Here is a 14455-nt window from a genome sequence, read left to right on the forward strand (position 1 = left end):
TGATGGGTTTGCCATCGTCAGCAATTTGACCGGCCAATCTCGCTCCGCCACGAGGCTTTCAACCATCAAAATTAATTAAAATATATTTAATTATATTTAAATACTATTTTAACTATAAAACCTTTAAAAAAACATAAAAGATAATAATTATTCATAAAAATTAATTAATATACATTAGAAATTAAAAAAATCAAATAATTTATTTTAAATTAATAATAATTTGATATTAAATTTATTTTAAATTATTTTAAATATTAAATATTAATGAATAAAGAGATTTAATGAGGGTGCTTAGTGAGTAATTAATTATATTAATTATTAACTTATCAATTTATCAATTATTCATGTTAATTTTGTCTCTTGCATGCTTAGAATACATACACCACTTAGTTTAGGTTCTCCTAGATTTTGGATTTGATTGTGCTTATGTGTGATGCATTCATATGTGTAAAGTCTAAGGGTTAGTAGAACTTTGATTCAAACCTACTTAACTTAGTGACACCATTAAGAATAATAATTAAGAACTAATATATAAAGAACTTTGATTAATTTTAGTAATTAGGACACACATCCTTTATACTTGAAACTTTTAGCACTTAAACCTAGTGACATCTCCAGCCCCCTAGAAAAATTTCTAGCAACTTTAAAAGTCCTTAAACCCTTTAATTAATTTTCGTTAAATTAGATCCTTAATTAAACATTTAAACTTCTAAAAAAATCTAATAAATCAAATTTAAATCCAAAAAATACAAATAATACCTAAAACTAACCAAAATTCAACTAATAACTTAATAAAATTAAAACCTCTTTGATTTGATTCCAGATTTAAGCTTAATTTAATTTTAACTAAAATTAATTTTTAATTAATTTAATTAATTAAAAATATTTAAAAATTCTAAAAATTCTCAAACACTTTATAATCCCTCCTTATATCATTTCTGATTATTGGAGGTGCTTTCAAGAAGTTTGGAACTCATTTGGATTAAAATCATTAAAAGCCCTTTAATTAAAGCAATTTAATAATTCAAACAAATAGTTAATTTTGAAAAATCATAACTAATTACAAATTGATCAAACCCAAAGGAAATCAATTCAAAATAAAATCTAATATTTATCAAAAATATCAAACTTTCAAAAATCAATCAAAGTCAAAAAGTCAACAATCTGGTCAAACTTAAGTTAAAATCAAGTCAAATCTTCAAACCTTCATAATAAAATATAAAAAAAAATCCAAAGCTAACATATTTACATTCTAATTGATCAAGGTATTATATTTTATAAAAAAAAAATAAATTTCTAGAATTCAACCTTAATCAAAAAGTTAATTTTTGACCCCTTAATTAAATGATTAAAATAATATAAAAAAAATCTTAAAATTCAAAAATCACTTAAAAATCCAAAAAATTATAATATAACTTTAAAATCAGCAAACAATAAACCTTAATAAAATTTTTTTAGTAACTTTTATATCTTAATCAAATTAAATCACTTAACTATAGCAGATACCATCGGGTAACCTAGGCCTACGAGGCTATTAGCTTAGCCCCAAGGAAGGTGAAATAAATTTCACGGTCTCGGTGAGCAACAAAGGTGGTATCCAACAAATGATTAAAAATAAATCTTAAAATCAATTTCAAATTATTAATATTTAAACTTTAATTAAATTTCTCTTAAACATTTCAACCAATCAAAACATGAAGCAATTTCAATCAAATATCCTACATATGACATATTCAAACCACACAGCCTTTTGCATACACTTTAGATGGCTTACTGGGACAACCAACTCTAGTTTTAAGCTAGGTTGATGTTTACTTTTGTTCTATGTGCCGTGCTATTGAGTTTTCACTACAAGATGGTTGTTAATATTGATGTGATTGTTTACTTACTTTTATGCACTCTATAATGTGATTGATTGTGCGTTAAATCTATCCCTAGGTTAGGGACAATATATAGTAATTCAATTTTATGCATGTAGCCAAGCTTATACAGAGCAATAAAATAAAGGGGGCATAAATCAAAAAAATATAATATTTTTTGCACGGGTGCTTCAAAAAATGCTTGTCTTGCTTTAAATTTAAAGAGCATGGCAAAGTGTGGCTGTAAATTTGAGTATTTTTCAATTAATTATCTGTTTGAGATTAATATTAATTATTTGAGATGTTTTAATTATAACTGGTTAGGATAACTCTGCAGGTGTTTTGAGTCTAGAATTTTCTCTTTTATAAATATAATTTGAGATATTTTTGAGTTGTAAACGTGGTTTGAGATGGGATATACATATATCATAATTAGATTCCTAATAGGAGAGGACATCCCTTAAGAGAGATTCATCCTCCATTTGGAAGCCTAAGTTAGGATATTTTGAGTATCCAAAGAGAAAAGATAACACCCCTTATGTGGGGGAGTTTCTTTTCACTTGGATCTCTAGACCAGATGGATTCAAGAAGCCCGTAGAAAGATGAAGAAGTGAAGAATGAGAAGAATCCTAATTCTCAAAGTCACTCATATATTAAGATTAGAAATTCGGGCTTGTTGTCATGGCACCCGAGCACTTTACTTTTCTGCAATTCAGGCATGTAATATTAAAAACATTTTCCTGTGGAAATTAAATTTTAATTGATTTAATTAATAATATTAATTATTTGATATTGATTGCGATATAGGATTACCTATTTTTAGTAGTTTTTTGCGATTATTGCATGCCAATTTTGATTTAACCTGGAAGCCGATAGGAGGCTCGTGAGGGATTATTAAAACTATTTCTACTTTAATCAAAATTAAAATTTTTAAGATAACATAGCAACTCTAACATTTTAAGAAGTAAGTTCGGGACCGTTGGGAGTTCTCATATGCATATTCATTACATCTTCTTTCCTTTGTTAGGCACCTTCCTGCCTACAGGTTTTGGCAGACCACCTAGCTTATGAGGGTATAGATTTCTCAAGGGGAACCTGTGTATTCTTCTAGGATAAAATCTATTTTTAAACCTTTTTCAAAAACTATTTTATATTTGATTTAAATATTCCATCAAGTCAACTAGCATGCATTGCATTAGAAATCAATTAAAATGAGTTAAAATTTAATTGCATTTACCTAAGCATAAAATAACTTACATAAGTCAAATGGGATAATTAGGATATGCTCTAGATATCAGCCCTGCTTTCCTTAAACTCAATATAGTTAATGTCCTTACCACTCCTGCATAAAAGATCAAATATATAGTTTTGAAGTATTTAGGTGGTTTAGTTGGCTCCCCAATTCAGGTCGGGGTAAGTCCAGATCTTGCACTATATTTGCTAGGTACATGTTACTAATTTTTTAGTGCCCAATTTAGATTTAGGTTCTGAGGTAGACTCAATCTATAAGCCCTCAACCTTTGGTAATTGAATCTCAACCTTCTAATAAAATCAATCATTCAAACTAAATATCTCTTTCAATCAAATTCAAGCCCAACACTTAGGATAGGTTGGAGTGCTTTTGAATTATTTCAAAATGATAAAGCACTCCCTACCCTTCTTCCTTTGACTTTAAAAATAAGTATTTAAATTTTATTCATTCCTAATTAAAATTTCCAATCCTTGCCTCCTTTGATATTAATCTTTAAAATCTTAAATGAAATTTATATCGTTATTTTAATCGAGAGTATTCTTAGGAAACTCCAATTTCCTTTGATATAACTAACTGCGAGGGCTTGCGCTCATAGGAAATTTAGAAACCCAGATCTAATTTTTCAAAAATCAAATTTTCAAAACTTCAATTAATTTTCTTTAGGAAATTCAAAATCAACGATCATTATCTTCATTCTCAAATGATCAATAATGGTTGATATCTTCTTTCCTCATAGAGATGTGTCAATTAATATTATAATTTTGATTATGAAATTAATGATCTCTTAGCCAAATTATTATAGTCAAACACTCGATTAAATATCATTTTAACCCTTCGAGATCATATTTAATTTTCCTGGGTTAGACTATGATATTCATGATAAATTCAAAGTTTTCAAATTTGAACCCATTAAAGAATGATATGTTTGCCTCCTGCGGTGATATATCATTTATAATGATGTGTTCAATTTCAAAACTATAATTCCAAAAATTAATCTTTCCCAAAAAAATAATATTTTTCAAAACTTCACTTTTTAATCAAATAAGATAATGGACAAGTTTCTTTTGAGATGGACAACGTTTGTTTTGATTCATGCTGATCCTGATTTGATGGTGGAGAATTTTATATTTAATTGAGTTTGGAATATAAAGGAACTTCCAAGTTATTTTGGTGAGGAGATTATTTTACTTATTTGTAATACAAATTTTTTTCCTGAAATGATAGAAGACCAAGTGGAGTTGTTACATCAAATTTTGGGTAAGACCATTTCTACTTTAGCTTTTGAGGCTATGATTGATAATATTCCTAAAAAACAATATTAGAAGTGGATTAAAAACCTCAAACTTAATCCTCGTGTGGAGAATTTCTGGTGGAGGATATTCCACTATGCCATTCCTACTTTTATATTTCTTGTTCATAGAAAATTGAAAGAGAATAACTCTTGTCCTAGTGGCTGTGTTAAAATAGAGGATTATGAGCATGTGGTAGTTGGATGTTTGAAGTTTATCCATATTATTCAGATTTTAAGCAAATGGGACTTTGCTATACCAATATTTACTTCCTTTGATGATTGTTATGCTTGGTTGGAATGAAATGGTTCTATTCAGTTTTTTTTTTTTTTGGAAAGATTATATTGTACTGTAGTTTTCTTATCTTGAAAGTCCAGATGTAAAGGAGTTTATGGTGGGAATGAAGATAATTGTTTGTTTAGTGCTTCTAACACGGTGAGCTATTATTAGTTTGGCCAGTGGTGTTAATTTAAAAGCAGGCATCTGGAATGTTAATCAGTCTTATTGGCTGTTGAAGAAATCTTAGCATCCTCCCCCTCCCATTTTGATCAAAGTGAATGACGTGTTTGATTTCATCATACAAGGCTAGTATTAGAGGTGTTTTAGAGATCATAAAGAAGATTCTTATTTGCATTTGGGTTTAGTTAGCTTCATTGGGACATAGGCCAATTGGAGATGTTAGTTGTTCTTTCTATGAGCTATTACTTGTAGACGTGGATGTCAGAGTATAAAGGAATCATAATTAAAGGTGACAATGCTAATGTCATCAAGCTTCTTCAAAGTAGCTCGAAGATTTCTAAAGATCATGTGGTGGATAATCAATTTGGAGAATCATATTTATCTTAGAGATTTTAATTATGTTATTTTTAATTGTGTTGATAGGGAATGTAATAAGTTAGATGATCTTTGTGCTAACATTGCTCTTAGCAATGATTTTCTTTTGGATGATTTTACTTTGAGTAGTATTCCTCATTCATTTTTTAATTTGTTAAAGGAGGAATGTGAATCTATTGGTAGGTTGTAATAGGTTTTTTTTAATGTTATTGCTTTTGCATCTTAAAAAAAAAAAAAATAGCATCACTATAAAAAGAGAATCATTAGGAAATATATTTTATTTACATTTCATCAATCCAAAATATTTTATCCAAATAGTATGTCCATTATTTTTAATTGATTTTAATTTAGTGATTGAATCTCCAAAAAAATCTATTTTTATTGAGTATAATAATTTTTGTAATTGTAGTAAGCAGTATTAGTGTTTGCAAGTAAACATTCTTTCTCGTGAGATTAATACTCTACTCTATCACTATATTACTTGATTTGTAACGTATACTTGTGTATATCAAGCATGATTTTTATAATTTTTATATATAAAAAAAAAACTTAAGCATTATTTGGGGATTGATATAGCCCAAAATTATTTTCATAATTATATAGGTTACTCCACCGCACCCATCAAGTTTTTGGCGACATTGTAGGAGAAGAATTTATTTTACTCATTATTTTACTATATTCTTGAATCAATTGCATAATTAGACATACTTTTTAAATTTTTTTAAAATTTTTTTATTGATTGTACATTTTTTATTGCATTCTTAAAAGTCATAGAAAGGAGCTATTGTTAGATTTTGATTCTAAAATTGAAAAAAAAAAAACCTTATTTTTTAAATTAGAACCACCAAAAAGATTTTTTGAATATGGTTGACCATACTAAAGACTTAGATCATTTTAGACCTCTTAAAGATTTTGCTAACCCTTTAGTAGGTGAACTTCACCAAAGCATTAACAGACCTGCCATCTAAGCAGATAAAATTGAATTAAAACTTGCAATCATTTAGATGGTACAAAATTCTCTATTTGAGGGTTACTCCCACTGAAGATCATAATTTATATTTAGCAAGTTTCTTAGAAATATTTGCTACATTTAAGTATAACGATGTTAGCGTGATGCCATTAACTTATATTATTCTCATTTTCTCTAAGAGATAATGCAAAAATATAGTTAAATAGTTTACCCCCAAGCTCAATTATTATATGGAATGAGTTAATCCACAAATTTTTTGGTAAGTAATTTTCACCTTTTCTGACAGCCAAATTTAAAAAAGATATTACTTCTTTTACCCAGCAGAAGGAGAATCCATTTATGAGAGTTGGGAGATTTAAGAAAATGCTTAGGAAGTACCCTCATCATGTCTTACCTGATTGGTTAGTAATTCAAAATCCTTACAATGGATTGGTAGGATACCTTAGAGCTATAATTGATGTTAGAGTTGGAGGTTCTTCCATGTCAAAGTTATTTGATGAGGCTTATGAATTAATTTAGGAAATTATAATAAATAATTTTCAATGGAATGTTGATAGGATCAATCCTAAGAGAGTGATATGAGTCTATGAAAATAATTTTGTATCTATTTTTACAGCATAAGTTGCATCAATTTCAAAAAAGTTGAGTACTTAAGACTTAAATTTTGAAACTTTAGTACATTTGGAAGATAAAGGCTCAATTGAAGAAAATGATATCTAAGAGATTGAGAATATTAATTTGATTAGGGGATAGAATAATTTATATTCAAATACATATAATCCAGGTTGAATGAATCACCCAATTTTTTGTTGGTCAAATAATAATTGTTGAAATCGATGGATCAAAAATCTGGTCAAAAAAATTAAGGAATTAATTAGAATAATCAAAATTAAGCTAATAATAATCTAAGATCAGCATATCCTCCTTAGTTTAATCAAAGAAATCTATTTGAAAATAGATAGACACCACTTGAAAATGTGGTAATACAATTGGGAACATAATTATAAAATCAAGCTACTTCAATTAAAAACTTTAAGACTCAATTAAGTCAACTTTCAATTTCTGTGAGTAATAGACCCATTAGATCCCTTCTTAGTAATACAAAAGTTAATCTTAAGGAAAAGGAAAAAGATCTAAATGGAATCCAATTGAGGAGTAACAACCATTTATCCTAGTTAAATTGTAGATATCAGCCAGTTTAACTAAAGACTAAACTTGGCGTTGCTTGGGAGGAAACCTAATTTTAGATTTAGTCGATTATTTTGTTTGGTTGATGACTATAAACTTAATGCTTCTTTGGAGGCAACCTTATCTTTAGATTATGTTTTGATTTTATTTTTAAAAAACCTTTAAGATAAGAAGAGAACGTCATGATGACATCACTTCAAATGTTGTAGCACTCTGCTATGACTTAATGAATGAAAATTTCAAATTGTAAAACATCCCTCCAACTAAAATCTATAAAACCCACTTCAGGGAAGTTAACTTCTCAGTCCTTATCAATCTTTGAGTGTGTGCCATTCGATCTTATCTTAGAAATCCAAATTTAAGTAATGGGTAGGATTAAGCAAAGACCCTCTTCTTCTAGGATTCAAAGTGAAGAGCATACTAAGAATGTTCTAATTTTGAAAAAGGTTGTCTCAATTTCAGAATCAAAATTTAACAAAGGTTCCTTTCTATATCTTCTAAGCATGCAACCACAAATATACAATCAATAAAAATAAACAAAATAAAAATAAAAGTAGGTCTCACTATATAATGAATTCAACAATATAGTTTAAATTACAAGAAATAAAATACGTCATCGGCAATGGTGTCAAAAACTTGATGGGGCTTATGGAGTAACCTATTGAGTTGTGAATTGGTTTAGGGCTCTAGTAATCCCTAACAATATTTTAGATTTTCTTTGATATAAAATTATAAAAATTCCACTTAATATATACAAGTATACAAGCTAAATCAAGTAATATAGTGATAGAGTAGAGTATCAATCCCACGAGAAAGTAATGTTCACTTGCAAATAACATGTACTATCAACTTTAATTACGACAATTATCATACTAAATAGAAAAGGTGATTAGGAGTTTCAATCACATAAATAAAATTAGAAAAAAAAATAATGGATACACTATATAGATAAAATATTTTGGATTTATGAATGTCAATTACTTATTTTTCCTAATGAATCTCTTTAATTGTGATGCTATTCAGAGCATATGCATCCCTAGATATCTATTGAGCTTGTATGGAAAAAAGAATAGATCCTTTACAATTATATCATCTCTTTAAGAATTTAAACATTCCATAGCTAGGCATATCACATACTAATTCAACATTCTTGGTTATGTATGCTTCCCTCTGTCGAGGCTCCACATTACACCTAGTTTTAAATGCACATATGGCCACTATCTGTATTAAATTAAGATATGATAATATTAAAAATATCATTTTAATCATTTACTATATAATAAAATTCATTAATACTCCATATGATCGTCATATCATCAATCCAAAACTCCCTTAGTATCAAGTACTTCCCTAAACTCTTAGTTATCACCCTAAGGAAAATTTAGAGATACTCTGAAATGTACTAAAATTATAAAAGTGAATGAACTGCCCTACTAATATAATACATTGAGTATTTATAAAAAAACACAAAAAATGAAAACTGACGCTACAGCACTCGACACATTGGCTCTGTGTGCCTACAAAATCAACTAACGTTGTAGCGCTAAAACGTTTACTCCACTGCGGCTCTTGCTAATGTGGATTAGCTTCCTACTAAATAGTCACATTACTTCGCTGGAAGAATATGTCTTGAATATTTTTTTACGGTAGCAATGCATCATTGCTGTCGTTTGAGCGGTGCAACACCAACGTGGCAGTTTTTGGGCTTGGTAGCGCTGAAAAGAGGCGTCGCGGTATTATGAATATAGAGACTAGGCTTTGTGGTGCTGCAACCTTGGACATTATGGTGCTATCCAAATAGAGATTGGGAACCGTCATGTCCAAATATGGCTCCCCGACGGTGTCATTGAAGGCGCTGAGGAGGTGAGTAATCTGATATTGCGGCAATATATGTTATGTGAAATTTTGTGCCTTTTCTATTTTTTTTTTCTACACAACACAACTAAAACAATACTTTTTATTCAAAAAATATAACACATAAAACACTACATTATTTACACATATCAATTGTGCATAATATTAATTATATATAAGTGAAATAAAGTATGTTGTTCACTAAAAGTAAATAATTAAATACTTCTTATATTAAAGTATAAAGTAATAAATTTTCATAAAGCTCTTATACCTCTCATCAAAAATAGATATCAAAACTTAGGATTTTATGATTTCTTGTGCTAGTATATTTAAAACACACCCAATACTTAGCACATAGATATTCAGAAAATTCCAGCCCTTATAGATCATTGTATTCAATACCATAACTTCCTCCAACATCAAAACATCACAAAAGTACATAAATACATATACTTCATTGTTAAAATCCCAGAGAAAGGAAGCATTAGTTTCCTTCGATTCATCATTCCTCTCTCCCATTTCTCCTCTTCTCTAGACGAAATGAAGCTGCACACCCGACCTCCTCCTCTACCTCCCGTTAACCAAAGCCCTCCAACCCGAAGCCCTAGCTGACCTCCATCCTTCGGCTCCTTCGTTGTTGGTCGACTTTGGCTCCTCCATTGTCATTCGACTTTGCTCCTTCAACGACATTCCTTTCCCATCGGATTGAAAGTTAAACCATTTTGAGACGCTACGCACCTCAGTGCTTACGGGAAAAGAAAACTGTGTATTTTTAAACAAGTACCTTGAAGACCCAATATACGCTCTTGTTGTGTGGTAGGACTAAAGACTATGGCCGCGATGTCTACGGACACCTACCGTTCACGCTCTTGTAGCATGGTAGGAAGGCCCAACTTCTCCACATTTCTCTCAAACGAGGAATATGTTGAGATGCTTCTCAAATTCACACTAGTGTACAAGACCATAATAATAAGAAGACCTAACTTGAGCAGCAATACATAGGACCTATATCTGAATACAAGTACACAAAATTTGAACAATTGTGCAGAGAAATAAATTTGTGAACCAAACAAGCAGAGGACTTAAACCAAATTATAAGGAACTGGACCTTAAACAATAAACTGTATAATTAACTTACAAAATGCAAATTTTAAAATGCAATTCAATTCACTCAATTAAGTACAAACCAAATAAGCAGGGGATTTATGGTGAAGTAACAGATACGGTTGACTTACAAGCAACATCAGCCAACTAAGAAATGTACGTATAAGTACTTCATACATTTACTTACGCAAGAAAAATCCTCCTGTGAATTAAAATTGCGACACTATCAATCGGCAAACAAAACCTTAATCCATACATATAATGAATGTTAATCAACTCGCAGCAATTACAAAGCAAATATCAACTATAAATTTCTAAATGCATGAGCATGCAATGAATGATGATGGTTGATACCCTAAAAAACTATTAAAGGATCTTGGCCTTATAATTCCAGATGAAGATCATACCCCAAGAAATAACAACATTATTATTGTGCATTCACTTGCAAGAATTAAGATACCTCAAAAGATAGTACTTTCAAGCACACAATTTCAAAATTATGTAAATGAAGTCTCCAATATTCTCAAACTTGTACGACCCAAATTCATGAAGGAGAAGTCCTCCCATAATGTCATGAAGTGCATCGTGTGAAATGCGTCCAATGGCATATACCTACATAGGTCACGACAAGCATGTTGTAAGTACACACATGATGCCTAAGAATGTCATGCAAGTTAAGAAATAAATGTAGATTCGAATCTGATCATCTGTCGACAAGCAGGAGTTGATAATGTTTAATCAACATAAATATAATAACCCATATTCTCTGATGATGACTGCATTGAATATTTATATCAATTAGAGGAGATCAAATATTCAAAATGTCCTCAATTTTTTACACAATATAAATATTTTTAAATGACCCCATATTCCCCGATGATGACCATGTTGAATGTTTATATCAACCGGGGGGGATCAAATATTTAAAATGCCCTTAAAATTTTACAAAATAGAAATATTTTTAAATGACCCCATACACCCCGATGATGGACGTGCTAAATACAAAAATCAAACAGAGGGGATCATACATTTTCAAATGCCGTCAAACCTCCACAAAGTTCAAACGTTCACAAAAATGCAAATATTTTCAAATGACCCCATACACCCCAATGAAGGCCGCGTTAAATATAAATCTCAACCGGAGAAGTTAATTCCAAATATTCCAAATACTCCCCAAACATCCAAATGCCCATGAGAACCCAAAAAATCCAAAAAACTACCAAAATTCAAAATATTTAAAATTGAAATAATCCATCAAACACTTAAAGCAAAATCCACTCATCCTACATTATAATTTGACGAGGTGGACAAACCTAAAAATACACTTCAGCTCACAAAGAGCTAGTGTCTGGTCACGAATATTAATTGGATTCATTCTCAAACAGTCTATTTCCAGTAAGAATGCGGCACGTGTCCTCAAACCAACAATATTGTCGCCAAATGGCACTGCAAGTAAAAAGTTATGATTGGGGCCCTCTGAACCGAGTGGTTTGTCGTCAAATGGCGCCACTAAATTACTGCAACGGCCAGAACTCGTATGTTCCCCAATAGCATCAAATCATTGAGATATGAATCAATAGAATATAATCGATATGACATAAAGTCCTCTGTTAGCTAAGGTGAATTCAAATTTGTCAAAGAAAACGAGAAAAGACAGGGGAAGCCTGGGCATGAATTTTCGAAGCCCACATGGTCCAACATACATTAATGTCTAAGAAATCATATAACATTTGAATTAACTTAACCTCCATCTCCTTTGTGCCTATGCATTCCACAATATGCTTTTTTTAAAAAATATTTACGCATGGAGTTTTCAAAACAGCATAGAAAAAAAAATAATCTTTATTTAAGCTTTTCATTTAAGGATAAAAGTAAAAAATTTAACAAAAGTGTTTAATATTTATTTAAAAAAAAAAATCATCACCTTTATTCTAGTAACATAACATTAACTAGCAAATTATCAAATTATAATGACATTAATAAAAAGTAGTAAAATGGTTATAAAATTTTCATATGAATAAGGGTGCTTTTTCTTAATATATATATTGTTCATTTCAACCATTAGTGAAACCACAGTGAGGGCCTAGGAGTAACAAGCCCCCACAGGCTCAACTCGATTTAAAAAGGTTCATAAAATAGATTAACATGCTTATAAAATTGAATCCTAATGTAAACTACATTCAAGTTATTTTCCACTCTAGCTTCAAGAGTCTAGATGATATCTACACCTTGCGCTTCTATTACGATTTACGACATCACCCCTACGACCACAAAAGTACTATGCAAAAAAAAAAAAAAAAACCTAAACCAAAAACCAGCGATCATTTCAACTCCTGTGCATCAGCAAATTATTGCATCCGGTCACCTGACAGAGAGATGCATTCGGAGCTCTCTCTGTCTACAATGAAAGTGCAGGTATTGTAGCATACCTACGCTTCACCTGCGCTTTACTGTAGACAGAGGGAGATCCGAACAGTTCTCTCTGTCAGGTGACCGGATGCAATAATTTGCCCTGTGCATCAAGACATGTTTCTTGTTATTCTTTTTTTTTTTCCTCTCAATTGTTCAAAAAACTTTTCTTTTCATGTACCAAATGCCAAAAGAAAAATCACATTCTAACAATTTTTAGAAGAAATATTAGTGATTTCTAATCAGCGGCTTAAACCAACATTTTTGTATAAATACTCATAATTTTCAAAACAAAAGTTTGGAAAAAAAAAATCAACTACTTTTCTCTAGCTTAAGATACATCAAAAACCTTGTCAGAACCATTAATCACAAGCATAACAAACATAAGCATTACTCATCAATGAGCCACAAATGACTAAAATTAGTGTAAGTACCCTTCAATTCAAAATTTGACTTTTTGAGTAAGCTCAAATAATACATAAATAAAATTACTGTCTAATTATCACGAAATTTAAGGCAATAATTGTAATCACGACATGTAATTAAATTCTTAATATCAACACAAAGAAATTGCTGCACAAACTTAAATATAAAATCATAATCATATCTCTCATAATTAAAGTCTTAAGATCAACTTTCAACTTAATCATGAGTCATAAAGATTGTGAACCACAAAAAAAAAATAGTAATAAAATATGAAGGAAATTTTTAAGAAGTAAGAGGACCAATCAACCTTCTCATGATGACCACATCATATACAACAGATATGGTTAGAATATAAGATCCCTTCAATAACTTTATCCATCTTCATCTGTTAATAATTCCAAGGATCTGCAGCAACAAAAAAGTTATTGTTATGATCACATAGCACAACTTGTTGCATTAATCTTGATCTTGATTCATTAAACCAAGAATCGTTAAATTAAGAATCATCAAAAGAATATAATCATGCATTATTTGTCACATTGCACCAATTCTGACAATATAGATCTTCAATTACTAATTGAATATATATAAATGGCATATATTATCTACATGATTTATGTTGTTCTTCAACCAAAGATCAACACCCACAAAATATCACATATTTAAAATTACATTTCCATCTAGACTATGACAATAACTAAAGTGTATTGAAAATAAAAAATATGAATTTTGCAAGAATCCTACCATTTTTTTTGGGTATCCCACTTTGCTCAAGGCTTCCTCAATTCCCATTGCGTTAATAGTTCCATAGGAACCACTATAACATAGATGAGGGTAAATAATATCAATTTCAGTGCTAATTCCAACAACAACTTCACCATCAAGAGTCGCAATTGGTCCTCCACAACCCTATTAACAAAAAACAAGATAGAAATTAAAAACAGTGAAAATTAAATATTATGTTTGATTTAGAGAGATCTTCAGCCAGCCATATTCATATAGGTCAAAAACCCAATACAAAATATGAATGATAAAAACATATTTCAACTCAAATCAAAGAAATATAGAATATATGGGATTAAAATAGATGGCGCCAATTAAGCTATACGGGCAAACAACAGTGCATAATAGTCCTAATATTGCGCTGCTTCGATTTCTATGGTGCACAATTAAAAATTAATCTTCAACATGTCCCAAAAGTTTCTTTTTTTTTTCTCTTCCAATTATTAAATCTCTCACAAACAAATGAGTCTCCACCACATTCACATGT

General features: G+C 30.1%; 1 protein-coding gene and 1 non-coding gene across 4 annotated transcripts in view; both read right to left on the reverse strand.

Annotated features, from left to right (window-relative positions):
• Positions 1-6492: 6492 nt before the first annotated feature.
• LOC114579891 lies at positions 6493-6596 on the reverse strand. The gene has a single exon (XR_003701129.1). It is a non-coding gene; the product is annotated as a small nucleolar RNA R71 (small nucleolar RNA).
• A 6686-nt stretch (positions 6597-13282) lies between these two features.
• Positions 13283-14455, reverse strand: part of LOC110104079 (putative protease Do-like 14) — a 38905-nt gene continuing 37732 nt past the window's right edge. For 2 of the 3 annotated variants that reach the window (XM_020833034.2, XM_028695823.1), the window contains exons 7-8: positions 13930-14094; positions 13283-13590 (exon numbers count right to left, since the gene is read on the reverse strand). In XM_020833034.2, the coding sequence (XP_020688693.1) occupies positions 13567-13590; positions 13930-14094 (189 nt within the window). In that variant the 3' untranslated portion in view covers positions 13283-13566. Of the gene's footprint in view, positions 13591-13929; positions 14095-14455 lie in introns of those variants that run through there. The other variant, XR_003701126.1, reaches the window with a different exon arrangement.

Source organism: Dendrobium catenatum, unplaced genomic scaffold (genome assembly GCF_001605985.2).
Source record: "Dendrobium catenatum unplaced genomic scaffold, ASM160598v2 fragScaff_scaffold_692, whole genome shotgun sequence".
Taxonomy (NCBI): Eukaryota; Viridiplantae; Streptophyta; class Magnoliopsida; order Asparagales; family Orchidaceae; genus Dendrobium; species Dendrobium catenatum.